Genomic DNA, 22325 nt, shown 5'->3' with positions numbered 1-22325 from the left:
GTGCTGTCATTTGCTTCACTACGATTAAACAAAACACAGCTCCCTTGGCATGTTTCATTTCCCAAGTGACCCCTGATCCACTCTGGAGGTGGCTCTTAAGTTAAATGTGCTCGTCTTTCATCAGCTGCTATTGTCGTTCAGGCATGTCGTAGACATGAAAGACCTCCCGAAGACACAAGACCTCAGTCACGCCAAGGTTTATTAGCCCTTCAGTCTATAATCAGTGTCACTTCAGAGTCTATAAATGACTGTAGCAGCAGGAATAAAGAGCACTTTATCAATCAGTAGCTCAGAGAGATGTGGTTTTTTTATGGACACTGTATTGCAGTGTCTTTATTATTTTATGTGAAGTGTTTTATTTATTTTGCACCACATCAATTTCCAAAGATTTTTTTTGTTTGTTAAAAGAAATATCCATGCATATTCATATTTTATGTGAAAGGAATTTTGTGTAATGACTTGTTTTATCAGCTTATTGAAGTACAACAAATACAAACAACAATAATGATTAAACACACTGTACTCCAGGCTAAAGATTTCCCTTTTCTATTTCTTTTTCAGAAAAGCTTAGAGAAATAGACTTCTCCAAAACTCTGACATTGGAAGCTATTTTTTGTATATATATGTCAGTATATCATTCTATTTATATATGGTTTTCCTTGTTAAATAAACTGTAAATTTTAATACAGTGAGAGATGCTGTTATATATAAAATAATGGAATGTGTTTTTAAAGCTGATATGTTTTCCATTTTATTCATGAAGTTGTTCATCATAAATATACAAGCAGAGATTTGATCCCTGAGGATGTATTAAACTTTCTTTCGGCTTCTCCTGTTAGGGATCCCTGAGGGTGTATTAAAGGGACAAATCTCTCATGCCTTTTGTATGGTTTGTACTATGAACTGGAATAATGAACTGAAATGCCAGAGTTTAACAGAGTCCCTGGAGATTTTTCACAAGATATGCACACAATGCACACATTTCACACAGGCTGTAATATAAACAGGAAAATGAAAAAAACACCATAAAAGGCCTATAGTACTTGTTTTAACTAAGATCACAGGCAAGGTCTTCAGATAAACATTCGTTTATGCAGTCATTAGCATTTTCTATTACATGATTAGACGTTCCAAAAGAAATCTGACATTGATTTGGTCATTTGTTCCTTACATCCCTCTTGTAATGATATAAAATGTAAAATGCTATAAGCAATACTGTTGTTTGGGCATTACTTTTGTTAGATCTGATAATCAGGTTCAAGAATGTATCCTTTCTGCAGTATATGGGGGAAAGACCAATGCTGACATTGGAATATAAAAGAGAATGACTGATAGACATTTTAGTGTAATGAAGTCCAGACCTCAGTCAATACATTGTGTGACTTGCATATAACCAAATGGTTGTGTATGACGTTTGTCTTAGTTTCATCTTTTATTTTTATATTTGTTTTATTTTTGTAGATGCTTCTCCTTTTAAAGTGGTAGCTTTGAATGCTTTATGTATTATCTTTCTTTGGTAGGTCAACACCAATGGATTTGTCTCTGTGGATAACCCTCCAGCTCAGTCAAAGTATTTGGGTAAGATGCCCGCTACTTTTGGCGTTATCGCAGCTTTCCTTGGGGACCTGGACACAAGCGATGGAGTTGGAAAAGTCTACTTCAGGCAGGACACCAGCTCAGAACTGTTGCAGAAGCTTGCCAAAAGAATTCATCTGGCTTTTCCAGACGAGAGCAAGCCTGAGTTGATTCATGCCTTCATTGTGACCTGGGATAATGTAGCAGCTCAGGGAGAACCAGAAAGAGGAGATGGATCTTACAAAAAAGCAAGTCCCTTTACAGAGTCAAAGACACTTGAACACTTTTTTTTTTTTATGAGTAATTTCTTATCAGCTCTAAAAGAAACCATTAGGATTTCTAGCTTTTATATTCATGCTATGCAATTTATTTTGCATTTAAATAGTTATAGTTTTTTTGTATTTGAAAAATAAACCAATATTTCCATATATTTTTTCAGAGAAACACTTTCCAGCTTGTATTAGCAACTACAGAGTTGAGCACTTATGCCATCCTGCTCTACCCAAAAGATGACATGCATTACTTCTCCACTCCTATAGAGGATGGGAATCGGGCCATTGAGGCTGGCTTCAGTCAGGGTGCTATTGGGTCCTGGATCTGGCCTACACAAGGCATTTATTATCGCATCCCAGCTAATGTCGAGTCCCCAGATGTCAGTGAACTCACAGAGTAAGTGTTAATTCTGAAATGTTTTGTGTTTTATCCTGATGAAGACTAAACATGATTCATCCATAAGCTTACTCTTATTTTCCTTATTTTCCTCAGACTAACAAATTCTGGCACACATGGTTTGTGGGTTTACAAGATTGGTTCCTCCACTGTTTTCACTAATATTATACCAGGCCATGTCACCACTGTGGAGAAGAAGGTGTTTCTTCGGGAACTTCCAGAAATTTCAGAGCCCGTATTCTCTGGACAAGATGAGTTACTTTATGATGCAAAAACAACCTTACCAGAATTCATAATACCAATAACAAACTCACCACCTTTATTCAAGGGTAGGGCCTATTATGAGCACTACCCTATACCACGGGGGCCCAGGCCAGTAGACAATCAGGAGGTGCTAGTTCTGGATGAGCATGAAGAAAACATAAATGTTAATGGTAAAAATTTTTACTCAATGTAATGGCAAAAGCTGCTGTATACTGAATACATTGACATGCTCACATATTTAAAGTCTTTTTAAAAAGTTGTTGGTCTTTCTTCTATTGCAGTGTTTAATTATCATGAAAAGTGCACCAACAACAGACACAAATGCTCCAGTTTTGCAGATTGCCGAGATTACAATACAGGATACTGTTGCCATTGTAAGGAAGGCTATTATGGCAACGGGAACGATTGTGTCGCTGCGGGTATGCTTATCTCAATATACATTTATATGTACCCATTTCCATCTGATATTTTTGATCCACATTAACTGACCTTTACTGCCCGGTCTGCAGGCAAACCGCAGCGGATGAATGGGAAAGTTAATGGCAGAATCTACGTTGGCAGCTCAAGTTTCCCAGTCGAGTTCTCTGGCAACGACTTGCACTCGTATGTGGTAGTGAATGACGGACGGGCTTATGTCGCTATTAGCAACATCCCAGCCAGTGTTGGTTATTCTTTGCAGCCTCTCTCCTCACTCGGAGGAATCATTGGCTGGGCTTTCGCCCTAGAGCAGCCTGGATATGAGAACGGCTTCAGTGTTATTGGTAAGAGAACGCCATGTGATGTAAATAAGTATATATACAGTTGGCTAACTTTGGCCAGACCAGACTGAATAACTTTTTAAGACATTTGGATTCAAGCTTATATTTGTTAATGCTCATGTAAATGGGATTTCTGAATCAAAAAAATCGATTTAGAATAAACATGTTTTTTTAACTGTATGTATAATCATATTTTCCTTTATTTCTTTATGTCCTTCTGTCTCACAGTCAGCTATTATGTAATTGTTGCTAATATCTGTGAGGATTTTCTAGCATTATGTCTGTTGTTTTTTTCCCTACATGTTTGATGCCTGTGTAACAAATATATTTTCCAATATCACCTACCCTAAACTGCTAGAGATACTTATGTTTAACCTTTTACACTATACTATTTTAATATACTTTCTTGAGATCAGACTGGGGCAGTTTATCCAGTGTTGATTGACAGTATCATGCTCTACAAGGTTAAGAATGCTTCTGGGGTTTTTTGTGTATAAGCTACTACATATCAAGCCTCTTGTGTTAGATTTCAGGTCGACTTTGTGCATATTTGTTTGCCAAGGTTTAACAGCATAGCTATGCAAAATGTATTCTGATAAAAACATACCTCATCTTAAAATGGCAAAAAAGATTGAGTGGCACCACCATAAATTTTCATCATTCTTAAGTGCTGTTAGGATAAAGGTGCCAATGAGTTCATTTCCTAAACTTGTTCATTTACTTAGCACAAAGCTTAGGAAACACTTCCAGCTGACTCCTCATCTCTCAGAATCTGACATCTTTAAACTGAAAACAGATGTCTGAGGTCATGCCTTAAGTTCTACTATCTCTGATGTTCTGACTTTACTCCTTCAACCCTCTTTGTTCCACTGCCCACAGGAGGAGTTTTCACTCGTCGAGCTGAGGTAAGCTTTCAGCCAGGTGGAGAGAAACTTACCATCACCCAGGAGTTCAAAGGAATCGACGAGCACGACCACCTAGTGGTGAGCACTCACCTGGATGGCAGGATCCCAGAAGTTTTACCTGGTGCCAGTGTCCAAATTGATCCCTACTTTGAGATCTACCAATACTCTAGCAACTGTGAGTCAGACTTTTACCATGATCATCTCAATGCAGCAGCCGTCATCAGAAGAATGCAAAGAGTAAAGCATTTGTATTTTCTCTTTTTTTGCTCATTTCCCACCTCAGTGATCACATCTACGTCCACGCGGGAATACACAGTAAGCCCCCCTGATGGTCCTGTTCAGACTCTGAGCTACCAGTGGAGGCAAAGGATCACGTTCCAAAGCTGCCAGCATGGTGAATCTATTCTCTCTGCTCTACAACCAAGCCAGCAGCTCAGCGTGGACCAGGTGTTCGTCATGTACGATTCTACCAATCAGCTCATCCGCTATGCCATGAGCAACAAGGTCGGGCCTGTTGGTAAGTAGCTCTGTCATTATCAAGCAGATATTGGCCAGGCTAATGTGAGTCTATGTTAAAACTAATAATTACCATATTTTTCGGACTATAAGCCCACGTTCTGAACCCCGCGGCTTAAACAAAGAAGCGGCTTATTTATTAATTTTTCCAGGGTTTTTCCCGGTTTCACAAACTTCAACCCAAAAAACGGAACCCCATAACATTAGACCAATGAAATTTCCGAACGGAAACGAAAAAACGCGCCTCACCTGTGTTCTGAGCTGCACGGCATCGGGAGAAAAAAACTTTTTTTTTTAACGCACGCCGATGCCAAAAGATAAACTCCCGAGAGAAATAGTTGTGAAAGGAAGGAGGAAGACAGTGAACAATGACTTCCTTGGTAGGCTACTGTTTAGATACAAGCCGTTGTAACGCGTTGAGTCTGGGTGAAGGGAGAGCTCACTAACTCCAGTTGCAACAGAAATCATATAAGCACAGACAGGTTTCCAAAACTCGTGCTTTTTTATTTTTCTTGGCAACAGCGTTACGGGTAAGTCAAAGAAACTTAGAAATGAGCATCAGAAAATAATGACATAATCCTCGTCTTGCACACATGCAGTGCCAGGCTATTCCCAAAATACCGCTATGCTCCTAAAGGAAGCGCAACATATTTCACCCGTTAGTCAAAGTTCATTAGTTTTAGTGTGGACACCTGCGGCTTATTTATGTTCAAAATAAAAATATTTCTAAAATTCAGTGGGTGCGGCTTATATATGTCCGAAAATTACAGTACTCTTTACAACCGTGGTGAGTGAAAAAGCATCTCAGAATGCACATGAACTTTGTTTATAATTACAGCAGAAGGCTAAATCAGGTTCACCCCACTTAGCTAAGAACAGGATTCTCAGACAAAAGTGGGGGCAGACAGCTAAAGATTGGAAAAAGACTAGGCAATGTTGTTGTTTTTGTTGTTATGAGTGCATCTGTATTTGCGTGCATGCGTGCGTGCGTGCGTGTGTGTGTGTGTGTTATCACATGGTAGGTGGGTGAGCTCAAGTGGCTGTAGGGGTTGTTTCTGGGTGTGGGGGCAGATTATGTATGTAGGCCTGGCTCAGCTGGAGTTTACAGCTGGAGAGGACCAACATCTGCGGAGTGCTTCCTGTCAGGCCGAGCACTCCGTTCAAACGCTAATGAGCAGCTGTCTCACAGCCCAGCGACATGTCTTCTCTCAGCACTGCGGTGCTCAATAGCGCGATCATGTTTGAACAGCAGGATTGTTTGGGACTGGGATGTGAGCAAGACTTTGGAATTGAGAGTGTATTTCAACTAGATCCAATGTCAACCAGAACCAATGTCAATAAAGAGTTCAGTCATGGATTTGTAGGTTAAATATTTATAGAATACAAAAGAAATAACATACAATAAAGCATTCTGGATCAGAGCTGATCTTAGAAAGTATAAATACAAAGAGTTTGATATTTTTTCCATGATGATACTGTAATAAATAAGAAATAAAGAACATCTCCAGCAAATGTTATGTAGAAAGTAACAACATCATCTTATCTCTATTATCTTTTAATTATTTTTATTATTATTTTGGGAAGCATTAAAAAACAATTTTAAATGCAGAGTGAAATGTGTTTTTTTTTTTTTATGAACTCTTGCTCAGTTTAAGATTTGTGGTGAAATTTTTACTTTGAGTCTGGATTTTGCTGTCATACAGTTTGAGTTTTTTTCTGTGTATCTTACCACATTGAAGGCTGTATAATATTTTCATCATTATGGATGTGTATTAAAGGTTAAAAACAGTAAATAAATATTTAAACAGTTGAGTAAATATTGGAGTGTCTTTATTTCATGTATGGGAGTAAAATAATTTTTAGGTGCAAACGCTCATGCATTTTGTTTTCAGGTGGAACCCCGGAACAGAATGCATGTTACACTGGGAGACACGGATGCGACACCAATGCAGCCTGCCTCCCTGGACATGGAAACGAGTACACATGCCAGTGTGCTTCAGGCTTCACAGGCGATGGACGCGCATGCTACGGTGAGTCTCCTATCCATTTGATATATAACCAACCAAGCCAGTGGATTGGTGTTATACTATGTATGTAAGCTGTGTAGGAATATGTTTAGAATTTGAGGATTTTTAGTGCCCATATGTTTGTGACTTACCGAGAGCAAATGTCTGGTTGAAATTCTCTCTGAAAACATCTGATCATGTGCAAAATTTAAATAATTGCTTTGTAAAAATCATGCAAAGAACAACAAAACTCAATCTTAGTATTATAGACTTAATGGGCTTCCCAACATATGGCAATTTAAAAATGTATTTCTAAATGTTTCCAAAAGTTTGAAGTTGAATATGATGCCTGAATAGCCTGAACATGATGTAAAAACTACAATATACAGAAAGTTCAGCTCTCTCTTTTTTGGAAAGCCATCTGATAATGGAAAGAAACTAATTTCATACAGACTGCTTTATCTCGGTTAGGCTCGCAGCGGCATTTTGCTGATTCGTTTTAACAGTGGAATGAATATTACTACTGGTTCTCTTATACCAACACATAAATATATTTAATATGCCTTAAATGCTAAAGTGTGTCTATGTTCAGATATAACAAAATAAATAAATAAAAATAAAGCACTGAACCATTATATTTTTTGTCATTAATTATTTAAAAAAACAACAACATTTCTTTTAATATGACGTCGTCATAGCTAAAGTTTTATTTTAAACTCTTTCTTTCATCCAATGTCACAAAAGGTTTGTTAATGCAAATGTTCTTTGTTCTAACATATGTATATTAATAAACAAAAACCCCAAGTAATTTATGAGCACACCTAATTTAGATCATGAACTATCGTAAGGTTGAAAATATTTTTCTGTACTAATAAGATTTAAAAAAATTTCCAACTTATACAGCATGTACATGATTGTTAATGCTTTTGCAAATCATTTATGAATAATATCTGACCATTGTGGGCCATACCATCAATCATAAAAACGTTTCGGTCTTCATTAAATTTGAGTGAGTATGAGTTAATTCAGTTTGAGTGAGTATGAGTTAAGTTTTTATTAACATTAAAATTTTCTCAAAACAAAGTAGAATTAAAATGATCTAAAACAGGGAGGTATGGGGATGTATTTCCTAGGTTCCCCCACCATATTCTTACTGAATGTAGATTAATATACAATTGGTAACAATATGTACCCATATATTTATTAAATATATTTTAAGGCAAAATTAGTAATTGATTTGATGCCCAGAATGAGTCATAGCTGTTTTTATTTTACTTTTTCATTACAGACCCTGTGTCTGATGTGACTTCAGGGTGAAAAAAAATTGCTGGACCATTAATGTAAAAAACTGATCTGTATCATAGCATATGTTTTTGCCATTTTTCGTCCCCCTTGTTTCCCTTGGGTCTTTGATAATTGCCTTTCAAGATAACCGTGGTAAAAACAAATTGATGACTAGAAAAAACAGGACATTTTTCAGTGGTTCAAGACTTCTTTCTCTTCTAGCTACAGAAACTGCACATTAGTAACATTGCACATCCATTATGCAAAGGGTATTATGCTGTATAATAAATATGTGAAAGATTTGCTGGAGCTTTATGGGCTTTTAACAATGTTTTAAGATTGTACCACACTTTTCATGTTATACTGTTCCACAGGAAGCTTTACTGTGGGAATGTGTTGTAAAGAGTATGTAACTGTCTAAACTTAAAATAGCTAACAATATTCTTCCTTATCACTTAGATATTGATGAATGTGTCGAGGCCGCACGGATCTGTGGCGCTCACGCCATCTGTAATAATCATCCTGGGACTTTCCGCTGCGAATGCATGGACGGCTTCCAGTTCGGCGCCGATGGCCGCACCTGTGTCCGTAAGTGCAACAAATAGTGTGGTTGTGTGTGTGTGTGTGTGTGTGTGTGTGTGTGTGTGTGTGTGTGTGTGTGTGTGTGTGTGTGTGTGTGTGTGTGTGTGTGTGTGTGTGTGTGTGTGTGTGCGCGCGCGCATTTTGTCGTTTTACAAACAACTACAGGAAAGTTGACCTAGCTTAAAGAAGCAGGAAGTAGCTTGTTCGTTCCTGTCTGTGTTTTTTCCGCTCAGAAGTCCACCATGACATCAATCACTGCCAGAGGGGGACACATGACTGTGACATTGCTGAACGCGCCCGCTGTAGCTACACCGGTGGTTCAGAGTACATCTGCTCCTGTCTGCCTGGCTTCACAGGAGATGGCAGAGTATGCCAAGGTAGGCATGTGTGTTTGATACAAACTTTAACATCAACAACCGGCAGATAAAAAAAAAGTAGGACACATTCCTTTAGATAATTAAATATGTTCTCTGCAATAGAAAACAAATGAGTGGGTATGTAGTTACATTTAGCCTAATCTTTATAAAAACAAAAACAAATATTCAAGTTTAAATAATTGGCTGGGAATTAATAACAAACAGCGGCATAACAAACAACGGCAATGAAAATATGACCATATGACAAATCACGCTATTGCGACAGTAAACCACATTCTTTATAGATGAGGGTTAATTTTTTGCCTACTCTATTCACAAGCTCTTCAGATCTATGGTGATGTATAGTCAAAAATCCTTAGTCTGCTATTAAGGGCTGCGGTCCTAGCAGCTCTTGTGATTGACTTTACACAAAACAGACACACAGCTCTGTATTGTTTCCACTTAAATACTCATCACAGTTTAGAAATGTAAACTGTTATATACAAGGACTTGACATTACTGTGCTACGAAGAGGAAGAACAGTAACAAAGCTGAAAAAAGCCCCTACAAATAAAATACATTTAGTTGTAAAATAAGAGAAAATTAAAAATAGAGAGGAAGTCATATTCAGAGCAAAGATCAAGCCTAAGCTTGGGTTATTGTTTGTGTTATATGTTATCATCATATCCGTGTTGATTTCCCTCTGGCTTTCCGGTTTCCTTCTAAAAACATGCTTTTAGGTGGACTGTAAATTCCCCCACGGTTTAAACAAGTGTATAAATGTGTGTGAGGGACTAATGTTTCATTCAGGGTGTATTTCCTCCTTACTCCCAGTGTTCACTGGACCTCAGCACACACCAGGAAAAAAGCAGATGAACGCAATACTGAACTGAGATAACTTGCTTTTATTAGTCAAAAAATTAAACCAGGTCTTGGGAGTGGACTTTGTTATACAGCTAATGTACCTTTAAGCCAGTCATAGCAAACCCTGTTACTAATCTGTGTCCCTATCAGTGCAGTAATACAGGCTCCTGTAGCAATCCGGGCTTTATATGGTATGCACCCATGCTCCAGTGGGAAAGGAAATGTGACTACAGGCCCCACAGCTGTTCTCGCTTCGACCCCCCCCCCATCCCCCATCCTTTCGTTTCTTTCTTCACTCCTTGCTGTAGTACAAAAAATGCTTTTGGACTGAATCCACACTGAAATCATTTAACATCCGTGGTGAAATTTCAACTCTACATAGCAGGTCTGCATGGTCTTACCCAAACTATGTTGCAAAAGAAAAAAATTCCTGTATAAGCCTTCGGGAATAAACTGCAAGCTCGAGTATGTTTCAACAGATGTCCACTGATTGTCTTTGCATTACATGTGGTGTTTTCTATCGACTTGAAAATAGTGAAAATAGAAATAGAAAAAAGTGAAACTGCAATGTGTTGTTGTTTTTTTTTTTGCATACAAACGTTTGTGCATATTTATACACCATTTATTTCTTTTCTTTTACCATATTTTTACAGATATTGATGAATGCCACACTTCCCCTTGCCATAGAGATGCCAACTGTTACAACACACAAGGATCTTATACCTGTCAGTGCAATGCAGGTTTCTACGGTGATGGCTTTAGGTGCACAGCTGATTCAGGTAGGAATGGTGTGTATGTTAGAGAGAGAGGGATAGGGAGAGGGAGGAGGAGGGGGATGGAGGAAGGGGGAGGAAGAGAGAGATGTAAAAAGAGCGGGACAAATCAGAAATCAGTCTAATGTAAAAACCCAAACAGGAATTCTCCCAGTCAGGATAAGTGCATCATTTACAGTTCAATTCTAAATGAAGATAACATCAAGGATAAACATCCGTAAATAATTTGCCGGATGTGTAAAATGGCAGACAGTGAGGCTCTGTGCATCTGGTTATACGTGACCACCCCAAGGCCAGAGGGAATGCAGGCTGCTTTTTTTGTTTTCTTTTTTGAATAATTTCACTCTCTACTATGTGAACGGGTTTCTGGACCAACTGAGTATGGGGTTTGTTTATTAGACCCTCTCAGCTGATGACAACATTCCTGATTTCACTTTACCAAGTTTTTTTCAGAAGAAGTGTTATACAAATTGTAGGATTTTGACAGCATGTCTGTTATTTTCCAACAAATACCACATAAGATTGTTTGCACTGTTGGGAACAGATTGTGCAGCTGTTCAGGCAAATTATTGATTATTGTCATGTCCTCCTGGAAATTAGTTGTTTACCAGCATCACGATCATGATCATCATCAACCCTAACCCTAACCCTATCCTTGATTGTAGTTGAACCCTTTTGATAAACTAATTTGAAGTCTATATTTTTCCAGTTAGAAATCAACAATGGTCCTTTTTTTTTTAACTGAATCCTTATGCAAGAGGCATTTGTTCTTTGAGTGCATTTCTGTTTTTGTTCTGTGGGATCAGAATTTGGTCGCATGCATGTACAATATTTGTTTTTACTCTTGTCTGTGTTGATTTTACACATGTTGATCTGATTTTGTAAGTTGCAAAGAACAGCATGTGTGTAATCATGTATGCATAATGATGGGAAACTGTGTTTGGGAAATGGTTGTGTTGTGTCTGGAGTGTGGTGTACCACAGAATATCTGAAATAGCGAGTCGGGCATAGTAACTATTTCAAAGGAATTTTTAATCTGCCTGAGTAATTCTTTCATTATGTATGTTCTTTATTTTACCATTTCGCTAAAGCAAAGTAAAACTTGTACTTTAAAGCAAACTTTCCTGTGTGTACATTTTAGTGCGTGAAAAGACTGTATGCGAACGACACAGAGAAACAGCCCTGGCAGCCACATCTACAGGAGTTTTGACGGTTGGCCAGTACATCCCTTCATGTGAATATAATGGAGAATATACGCCGATGCAGTGCCATGAGAGCATCGGCCAGTGCTGGTGCGTGTATTCTAATGGCCAGGAAATCCCTGGAACCAGAACTGGACCAGACAGCAGACCCTCATGTAAGCACAGAGAGGTTTGGTGCTCTTTTGTAAAAGTTGTGTACTGTGATGGAAGATTTCTGTCATATCGCTCACCTCTACTGTGTTTCTGCTTTTTAGCATTTTGGTCTTGCTAGCCTAATACAATTGGATATTTCCACTAATTTACAATTAATATATAGAATATTTGTTATATCAAGCATCTATTATTTTAATGTTTAGGATTGTACTTTGGGATGCTTGATATTATATTATACACTCACTGGCCACTTTATTAGGTACACCCTACTAGTACTGGGTTGGACCCCCTTTTGCCTTCAGAACTGCCTTAATCCTTCGTGGCATAGATTCAACAAGGTACTGGAAACATTCCTCAGAGATTTTGGTCCATATTGACATGATAGCATCACGCAGTTGCTGCAGATTTGTCGGCTGCACATCCATGATGCAAATCTCCCGTTCCACCACATCCCAAAGGTGCTCTATTGGATTGAGATCTGGTGACTGTGGAGGCCATTTGAGTACAGTGAACTCATTGTCATGTTCAAGAAACCAGTCTGAGATGATTCGCGCTTTATGACATGGCGCGTTATCCTGCTCTAAGTGGCCATCAGAAAATGGGTACACTGTGGTCATAAAGGGATGGACATGGGCAGCAACAATACTCAGGTAGGCTGTGGCGTTGACACGATGCTCAATTACTAATGGGCCCAAAGTGTGCCAAGAAAATATCCCCTACACCATTACACCACCACTACCAGCCTGAACCGTTGATACAAGGCAGGATGGATCCATGCTTTCATGTTGTTGACACCAAATTCTGAACCTACCATCCGAATGTCGCAGCAGAAATCGAGACTCATCAGACCAGGCAACATTTTTCCAATCTTCTATTGTCCAATTTTGGTGAGCGAATTGTAGCCTCAGTTTCCTGTTCTTAGCTGTCAGGAGTGGCACCCGGTGTTGTCTTCTGCTGCTGTAGCCCATCCGCCTCAAGGTTCGACGTGTTGTGTGTTCAAAGATGCTCTTCTGCATACCTCGGTTGTAACGAGTGGTTATTTGAGTTACTGTTGCCTTTCTATCAGCTCGAACCAGTCTGGCTATTCTCCTTTGACCTCTGGCATCAACAAGGCATTTGCGCCCACAGAACTGCCGCTCACTGGATATGTTCTCTTTTTTGGACCATTCTCTGTAAACCCTAGAGATAGTTATGCGTGAAAATCCTAGTAGATCAGCAGTTTCTGAAATACTCAGACCAGCCCGTCTGGCACCAACAACCATGCCACATTCAAAGTCACTTAAATCATATTTCTTCAGCATTCTGATGCTCGGTTTGAACTGCAGCAGATCGTCTTGACCATGTCTACATGCCTAAATGCATTGAGTTGCTGCCATGTGATTGGCTGATAAGAAATTTGCGTTAACAAGCAGTTGGACAGGTGTACCTAATAAAGTGGCCGGTGAGTGTATGCTTATATTATATATGCTTATGACTCCTCATCATTAGGAAATAGTTTATTCTGTCACCTGAAAGTAAGACGTAGAAGGCCTCGTTTTTAAAAGAAGAAATGTAGCAAAGCACTTGTACAAATGTACAGGATGTACATTTCAGATCACAACCCAATGCTGCTTTTATCATTTTGTTGGTTTCGTGTAGGTCAGGATTATGTCCCTATTGGCCCCACCACCAGGCCGGATGTCAGACCACCACCACCAGGAGCTAATCTTCTGTTTGCCCAGAATGGCAAAATTGATCACATTCCACTGGATGGCATCAACATGAAGAAAGAGGAGACTAAGACCATGCTACATCTACCAGTGAGTTCCAGCTATGAGAATTCTTTGGGCCTTGTTAGATTTTTGCATCAACAAATGCAATTATTTTCCATAACATGACACTGATCAAATTTTTCAGGACTGGAGAGCACCAAAGTTCGAAATGAAAAAAAAATTGCACCTGACATTTTTTAGTGTAGATTAAGATTCAATACATATCTGATGGGTGTCTGCAGACTGGCAAACAATAATGAAGGAATGTAAAATTGGTAATTAGTTGGATCAGTTTTCTTAGAAATCAATATGCATTTTACAGCTATGTGCCACTTGTGGTTATAAATATGAACTGGGAAGATCAGATCAGATGAGAGGAAAAAAGATTGTAATTTTAATATAGATATAGTGCTTGTTTCTTTGGCCATTAATGAATATATTAGAGCTACAAGTTAAGCTTTGGCTACAAAATACTTAACTTGCGCCAACTGTGGTATTGTCAAATTTGTGAAACAGAGAAATCAATAGAATTAGCCTAATGTAATCAATAATGTTACACTTTAATCTTGAAATTATGCATAGAGACAGACTGTGAACATTAACACTGGTTCCACCATGAGCCCATATCACCATGAGCGAATTGTCAATGCAAATAAACCTTTGAACCTATTTGTGGCAAATATATATTGCGTGACATTCCAACGACATAGTAAGCTTCAGTTACACACTTCAAGGCCATTCCTTAATTTTCAATTCCTTAAGTTTGATCTAATTTTGTTTTTTTAATTTTTTTCCACCCCATGATAAAGCAATTCCAATTTTCTTTAAAGGAAACACATGAGCCATATCTTGTTTCTGTGGAAGAGTGTGGGGTCAGCTGGCAGGATAGGACTTGATATTGTTTATTGAAATTGCAATTCAACATACAGGCAATAAGCAAAAATAACAAACCACGGTATACCACTTTAATTATGGATGATGACTGTGTAGCGGTGGTGAGCATGTCTGTGCTCTGAGATTACTTTAGAAAATGCTTAATGTTTGGGATTTACTGCATTGTTTAAACATTCAATGAAAAGGAAACATATTTTAAAATGTCTTAACATTACCTGAGGAACACTGTTGTTTTTGTTTTTTTTTCTTTTACAAGGTTCCATTCTAAAAGACTCAAATATGTTTAGAATTTAATTAGCAAAAAACACATTAGGCTAACTAGCATCTGTGCTAAATGTATGTGGAAATTAAGTGCATTTACTTTAAAACTTGGCAACAGAGTTGTATTTTCAGAGTGACCTCATAACTCACACAGTATCACACTGTCATTGTTTAAAAAAAAAACATATTTTTCTTCTTCCCATGATTTTCAAGAAACTTACATGATGCAATGTCTTGTTGAACATGTGGAATTATGAATGGGTTAAGGCAGAGGTGTCAAACTCAAATTCACAATGGGCCAAAATAAAAAACTGGGACGAAGTCGCGGGCCAAACTCAATATTTAATGAAAAATTGACCTGCAATTGTGCATGTTTTCCCGTCTCTCCAGATATGTTAGTTTTGCATAAACATTGAATCTGGAACAACCAAAGTTTAATATTATAAACACATTAGAAATTCTATTGGAAATAAAACACACATCAGTGGTATTAGTTTCCTATTATGTCTCTATCTGTAGCATCTCAAATTCCTTTATAATGTACATTTTTTTCACAGGCTAACAACAACACAACCAAAAATAATAATAATTTCCTTCAATTAAAAAAATAAAAAAAAACAATCTTTCAACCATTAACAGTCCATGCCTTGGAGAAGAAAAATTGCACAAAGACAACATTCATTCAAGCTCAGTTTTTACACTCTGATTTACTCTGATGCACATTGGTTCAAGCCAGATTCCTGCATCATGTCTGGGGTTTAGGCTCTGAGCTGAGGAAGTCCTCAGGATTGAGTTAAGGTGTTCATCAGTGAGACTCCTGAGTGGGTTTTTTTTCATCTTCATTAAAGAGAACAGTTACACACAGATATGTGCTGGTGAACACAGAGAGCGATTGAGCAGCTTGGGCACGGAGTTGGTGCAGTGTGTCGGGGAGGATACATGGAAACTGTGCAGCACCCACAGAGTCGTACTTTGACTTGAGCGTGTCTACACTGGAGTTCAATTAGCTCCATTTGGAGGTTGGTTGGTGCGCTTTCCAAAGTCAATCACAAACAGATTTATGAGCAAACAAAATCTGCATTTCTGGGCTTCAAAGTCGGTAAATCGCCGGGTAAATTCAGCGCTGAGTACGCAGAGTTTTTCAGCAGTCTCGACTGACGCGCTAACGCACTAACAAAGCATTCTGGGATTTGTAGTATTAGCGGTGTATGCGCTATATACTGGCGGGCCAGCTCTAATACACATTTCGCGGGCCAAATATAATTACACCACTGGCCAGGTTTGGCCCGCGGGCCTGAGTTTGACACCCCTGGGTTAAGGTAAATTAAAAGTAAAAGTAAATGTTGCTGATCTGAAAAGTGAGACAGGATCATTTATTCATGTGAAATACTTATAGATTGTTATAAAATACATTTTACCTGTGTTTAAATTCTGCTCAATTTGTGTTTATAGTATTACTGATGCATATTTGTAAGTGTATTTATTGTGGGACACAAATGATTCCGAGTGGAATTGCCCACATTTTGGGTTTTGCCTACAAGTCTCTTCATTCCTTAGTTTTTGTACAAATGTTACCTCTATTAATGCAGTCCACATTCTTTATAGGTTTTAGGATTATGAATCCTAGTTGAAAAAAGGTTTCTTTACATGTATTATTGTCAAGCAAAACCATTTGCCAGATTTTGGCTTTTAATGGTTGATCAAAATGCCACTGAATTTGTAACACCCACTCTGGAATGTTCAAAATTCCTTTCGCACAGACTAGCTATTCTGCAGTCATCTCATAATGCACAATGTCTGACCAAAACATTTTTGACCATAACATATATTACATCATTTACTCCTAGTAACAAAAGTCAATTAGTCAAATACATATTTTAAGGCTAATGAAACTAAAGTTAATCGTCACTGTATTTGCAATGCTGATGTGTTTCGCAGGATAAGGTGGTGATTGCTGTGGCTTACGATTGTGTGGACAAGATGGTGTACTGGACCGACATCACACAGCCCTCCATCAGCAGAGCCAGCGTTCATGGAGGCCAGCCCACGATCGTTATCTCAAAAGGTCACTGATTCATTTACAATCAACTCAGAAGAGTAGAAAAAGGGCAGTTTGAATATAATGAGTCATTGCTTACATTCACAGCATTCAGCAGAGGCCCTTATCCTTAATCTTATTAGGGTTAAGCTGCTTGGCAGTGGTAGTCTGGTACTGCTAAGATTTGAATTTATAAACTTTCCATTACATACAGAATTACATCTTAACCACTCGGATTTTAATGATAACTTAAGGATTCTTTTAATTCTTTACAGTGAGGAATTCTTAGCATGGTGCTTTTCAGTTTGTTGTTATTATTATAAAATAGTGATAATATGAATAATATGTGATAAAAATTTGGTGGGTTAATAATTAATGCTTTTGGTGACTGGTTTGACAGTTTGGGGCTCAAGCCTTGGCACCACCAAGCTGTCATTGTTGGGCCCTTGAGCAGGGCACTTAATCTTTATTTCCTAGCAAGATGGGATACTCAAATTTGCACTATGCTTTAATGTGTATGTAATCATTAAAGGCTTATTCTAGTAGAGTTCTGCTTCACCGAGATGGATTTGCAAGCAACTCATGTACCAAATTGTACTTTTTATTTACTTGGTATGGCAGAAATAAATACCGTCTAAAGATATGTTATTTTTGTTAATGCCAACAGATTTAGAAAGTCCTGAAGGAATAGCAATCGACCACCTGTCTCGAAACATGTACTGGACAGACTCGGCCTTGGACCGGATTGAGGTGTCTAGGCTAGATGGACAGCATCGGCGCATCCTTTTTGACACTGACCTTGTAAACCCTAGGGCCATCATTGCTGACCCGGTTAATGGGTATGCTCTGAGTTTAGATGCCTATGATATCTGAAACAAATAGTGTGTGATTTATTTTTTTTTGGTCGTAATGATATTTGCTACAATTTAATTCGAAAGAGAAATAAACACTGAATATTTGTCATGATTTGTTGTACCTGATAAAGTGAATGGCCAAAGCGTATCTGTTATACTAAGCTCTTGTTCCATCCTTCTTTTTTCATGTCACAGACGTCTCTACTGGTCAGACTGGAACAGAGACCAGCCTAAGATTGAGATGTCCAACATGGACGGTACAGACAGGGTTGTTCTTGTGCATGATAACATAGAACTCCCCAATGGACTCTCCTTTGACCCACATACCAGGCAGCTGTGCTGGGCAGATGCAGGTTGGCTAGTTTTTTTAGACTAGCACCAGAAATAAAACCATAATATATTTTTTTCATATGGAAAATAGTTCAAGTGTGTATGTTGCAGGAACACGTAAGGTGGAGTGCATTAACCCAAACACTCGGCTGAGGAGAAAGGTCGTGGAAGGACTACAGTACCCCTTTAGCATTGTCTCTTCTGGAAGAAACCTTTACTATACAGACTGGAGAAGGTATAAATGCTCAAAAATACTGTATTTTTTGCCCAGCAATTTATTTTCCAATGCGTTTAAATGCTGATTATTAAAATCTGATAGCCCTTTAGAGCTGAAGTGTTACTGTTACAAAATAATTCACTTGCGTCTGATATATTCTATGCATGTATAAGCAGTATCTTTTTTACCAAATCCTTATTACATGCTTTAGTCTTCATTACTTGACAGCTTTACTGTCATAAATGTGCAGGGGAAATGAAACAATCAGCCACGTCTGAGAGGCAGCTCTCATGTTGACCTCTTTGGAATTCCGTTTGCTCGCGCTGGAATGTGCTGCTTCGCTCAACCTTTAACCCACAGATCAATGTCCCTCCACCTCAACTGCTCAGCTGCTGTATATGGTCATGGCTGAGTGCTTATGTGTGTCATTGTTGCCTTTCTAGGCAAGCTGTGGTATCTGTGGACCAAGTGACAGGAAAAGAGTTGGATGAGTTCCTCCCTCAGAAGAGATCGCGTCTCTATGGCATTACCACCTCGTACACACAATGCCCTCAAGGTGTGCTTTTTTTTAAGTCTTTATTTAAGGATATAATGACACTCCAGTGTTGCTTATTTTTGTAAATATTTTGTGATCAAAAGTTGGGACACTGTGTAAAATTTTATAAATATAATAAAAACAGAATGCATTAATTTGCAAATGTCATAAACCAATATTTTATTCACAGTATAATACAAATCTGAGGAAATGGGAAATAGGATCATTTTGAATTTGATTTCTGCAACATGTTTTAAAAAAAAGTCGTATCATCCCCTATTACAACGGTCAGTATATGTCTGGGAACTGAGGAGACTGCTGGAGTTTCAGGAGAGGAATGTTGTCCCATTTGTGTCTGATACAGGATTTTAGGATTTTAGCTGCTTAACAGTCCTGGGTTTTCTTTGTCATGTTTGTCCAATTTTCAATTGGTCCCATTATAGATTTATGCCTATTTTTAATGCAATGCCACCTAAGGGCCTGAATATCACGGTCATCCAGTATTGATTTTCACGTGTGCACAGAGATTTAGCTGATGAGATACTTAAAGTCTTTTGCAATTTTATGGTGAGGATCATTATTCTGAAAGTGTTTTACCATGTGTAGACAGTTTTTCATAGATTGATGAACCTCTAGCAATTTTTACTTATACGGTACATTTCATTTATTTGATACATTTGATATATGTTCTATTGTGACTAAAATATGACTTTATGAGATTTGCAAACATTGCATTATGTTTTAGTTTTTTTGTTTTTTTTAAACAAATGCCATTTGTTTTTTATTCCATAAAATGGATGGACAGGTTGACGGACGAGGTCAGACAGGAGTCTCCGTGGACTATGATGTTTGCGGATGATCTTGTTATTTGTGGTGAGAGTAGAGAGCAGGTTGAGAAGAGCCTGGAGAGGTGGAGATATGCGCTGGAGAGAAGGGGAATGAAAGTCAGTAGGAGTAAGACAGAGTACATGTGTGTGAATGAGAGGGAGGGCAGTGGAGTGATGCAGTTACAGGGAGAAGAGGTGGAGAAGGTGGAGGAGTTCAGGTACCTGGGGGTCAACAGTGCAAAGTAATCGAGAGTGTGTTAGAGAAGTGAAGAAAAGATTGCAGGCAGGGTGGAGTGGGTGGAGAAGAGTGGCAGGAGTGATTTGTGATAGAAGGGTATCTGCAGGAGTGAAAGGGAAAGTTTATAGGTCTGTGGTGAGACCTGAGATGTTGTATGGTTTAGAGACAGTGGTGTTGAGTAAAAGACAGAAGGTGGAGCTGGAGGTAGCAGAGGTGAAGATTTTCTTTGGGAGTGTTGACGATGGACAGGATTAGAAACGAGTTCATTAGAGGATATATAGGATGTTTTGATGACAAAGTGAGAGATTGAGATGGTTTGGACATGTGCAGATGAGGAACGTGGGTTATGTCGGTATATATATAGTACCGTACTATAATTCACACAACAATAACTGTAAACAAATTAAAAGTACAAATTAACAATAATTTATTTTAACTCTCTGATTTAATAAAACCTGCTGTTATAATGAACAAAAAAATCTAGCTGATTCTCTTCCTAGAACAGCATGTCCCATAGTTTTGTACTGTAATAGTGTGAAAAAGATTTTTGCCACTCCTAATCAATGCACTTTTCTGATTGCACTATTCTGCCAGCTGAAAGAAACTACTGCTCAAGCAATAACGGTGGCTGTTCACACTTGTGTCTGCCGCGGCCAGGAGGCTTTACCTGCCGCTGCCCTGACATTCAGGACCCCACCTGCATTGAGAGGGATCGTCATATCTGAGAGCGGCTGAATAATGGACAAGCAGGTGTGTCGACGAGACATGGACAAAGCAACACCTGTGACACATAATACAAGGACAAAGAAAACATTGCATATTGTAATTAGGGAGAGAAGATCCATTTCCTATCAGTCATTTAACCCCACCCCCATCACTAAAGTCCTGGGACATTGCAGATGTGATGTAGTAATGTGTAAAAGAGGAATAAATGAAGTTAGACATGGAGATCATATGGAGTCCTATGTAAACTGTAAGAGAAGGAGATCTCAGGATAAAATTCGATGAAGAGGAGCAAGCACAGAGAGCTGAAATGAACTGCAGAAAGAAGGAAGCGTGTAATTATGGTGCTTTTTTTTTCCAACTGTGACCAAAAGGGGACATCCAGGGGTCTGTGAGCCGGGGCAAGAAGTTTCAAGTCATCTTGTTGATTTTTTTAAATGATTACAATTTTTATAGTTAAAGTTTTATGTATACTATTAACAGGTTATGTGGTAATTTAGTTATTGATGTTTATACTTGCCATTGACTTTAGTGAGAAGTTCATGTGTGAAGTCTTAAATCATGTGGAAACAAAATATAGCCATACATGTGCATTATAGCGAGCAAGTAACTCCCACATTTGTTTTCCTGTGTTGACTGTATGGGGTATGGGGTAGAAGGGGTGGGATAGTTATGGGTTGGATATTATCACTATATGAATTATTTACATACATCAATATAATAGTTACAATTATTTTTCAGTATTGTTCTTAGAGTACCACTTTTTAATTGTAAAGTAAATGGCTATATGTAGTAAATGGCTATAGAAACACTATGTTAAAAACATATTCAGGTTAAAAAAAACAGGCTAAATTACATTTACAAATGTAGTCATCAGCCAAGACATGAATCTTCTTTGGTATTACTACAGCCCATAGTTTCAAGTTTTCAACATTCTCTAGAGAAAAATAAAGTAGAAACCCTCCTACTTTACAGAAATATCCAATTTGACTTGAAAATGACCTGTTATACATTGTGATATTGATCACATCAAGCTTTTCTTACTTGAGAACATAATTAGCCTCAAAGTAAATCACGCATGTCTTTGTTGATCGACTATACTTGAGGGAAATTGGAAACTGTGTTAATTTTATCACCGACAAACTATTTGAAGATGTTCAGGTTTACAAGCTTTAAGCCGGATACCGAGGTGCTGTCCGTCTGGACTGAACACCGCTGGGAAATGTGTTGGCCTTCATGACCTCATCCGCCATATGGGGCTTCACACACTCACCAGTAATGCATTAGATAACCATGTATGTGTTGATTGTGCAGCTGGGGGGAGGAGATGGGAAAAGTTTCCAATTCATACAGCTGTCTAATAAAAATAAAAAATCAAAATCACTTTTTTTTTTTTTTTTCAAAAGATTAGTACATTGTTGTACTTTTTAAGTTTGTTGTGCCAGTGGCTCTGATGACCGCATGTGTAGTTTTGTGAGAACCATGTGGAACAGGCGGAAGAAGTGGGTTTGATGACTGGCAGCTGTTGGAGTATGAACAGTGTGCCTCCTCATGCCTGCTTTATGTGTGCTGCAGATGTGTTGAAAAGCAGCTTGTCCTGCGCAGGCGAATGTCTTCTACAGCTTATCTGTCCAGGAATTATAACTCCCAGGCCATATGTTTCTGCTCAGCCTGCCACATATGAATGTACACAACATCCCATGGGATGTGAGCTTCCTATTCAGAAGAACACATCTTGGCTTATGCATAC

At 38.4% G+C, this 22325-nt stretch overlaps 1 protein-coding gene and 1 long non-coding RNA gene across 3 annotated transcripts in view; one reads left to right on the top strand and one right to left on the bottom strand.

Moving 5' to 3' along the window:
• nid1a (nidogen 1a) overlaps window positions 1-21955 on the top strand; it is a 29597-nt gene extending 7642 nt beyond the window's left edge. The window contains exons 2-21 of one of the 2 annotated variants that reach the window (XR_014536387.1): window positions 1521-1823; window positions 2015-2244; window positions 2341-2678; window positions 2790-2927; window positions 3018-3269; window positions 4146-4346; window positions 4455-4688; window positions 6580-6717; window positions 8437-8565; window positions 8793-8936; window positions 10433-10558; window positions 11694-11909; window positions 13546-13706; window positions 16752-16878; window positions 17519-17690; window positions 17901-18058; window positions 18147-18270; window positions 18696-18808; window positions 20447-21473; window positions 21519-21955. Coding sequence is in view for 1 of the 2 variants with exons in the window: in XM_083559034.1 (XP_083415160.1) it covers window positions 1521-1823; window positions 2015-2244; window positions 2341-2678; window positions 2790-2927; window positions 3018-3269; window positions 4146-4346; window positions 4455-4688; window positions 6580-6717; window positions 8437-8565; window positions 8793-8936; window positions 10433-10558; window positions 11694-11909; window positions 13546-13706; window positions 16752-16878; window positions 17519-17690; window positions 17901-18058; window positions 18147-18270; window positions 18696-18808; window positions 20447-20577 (3435 nt within the window). In the remaining variant the exon portion in view is untranslated. Of the gene's footprint in view, window positions 1-1520; window positions 1824-2014; window positions 2245-2340; window positions 2679-2789; window positions 2928-3017; window positions 3270-4145; window positions 4347-4454; window positions 4689-6579; window positions 6718-8436; window positions 8566-8792; window positions 8937-10432; window positions 10559-11693; window positions 11910-13545; window positions 13707-16751; window positions 16879-17518; window positions 17691-17900; window positions 18059-18146; window positions 18271-18695; window positions 18809-20446 lie in introns of both variants that reach the window. The other variant, XM_083559034.1, reaches the window with a different exon arrangement.
• On the bottom strand, window positions 11830-12800 carry LOC310736132. The gene is made up of 2 exons (XR_014536470.1): window positions 12715-12800; window positions 11830-12487 (listed from the first exon to the last, which is right to left on the bottom strand). It is a non-coding gene; the product is annotated as an uncharacterized lncRNA (long non-coding RNA).
• Window positions 21956-22325: the final 370 nt, after the last annotated feature.

The sequence above is a fragment of the Silurus aristotelis genome (assembly GCF_946808225.1).
Source record: "Silurus aristotelis genome assembly, chromosome: 13".
NCBI classification, from domain to species: Eukaryota; Metazoa; Chordata; class Actinopteri; order Siluriformes; family Siluridae; genus Silurus; species Silurus aristotelis.
This window is presented reverse-complemented; position numbering and strand designations above follow the sequence as displayed.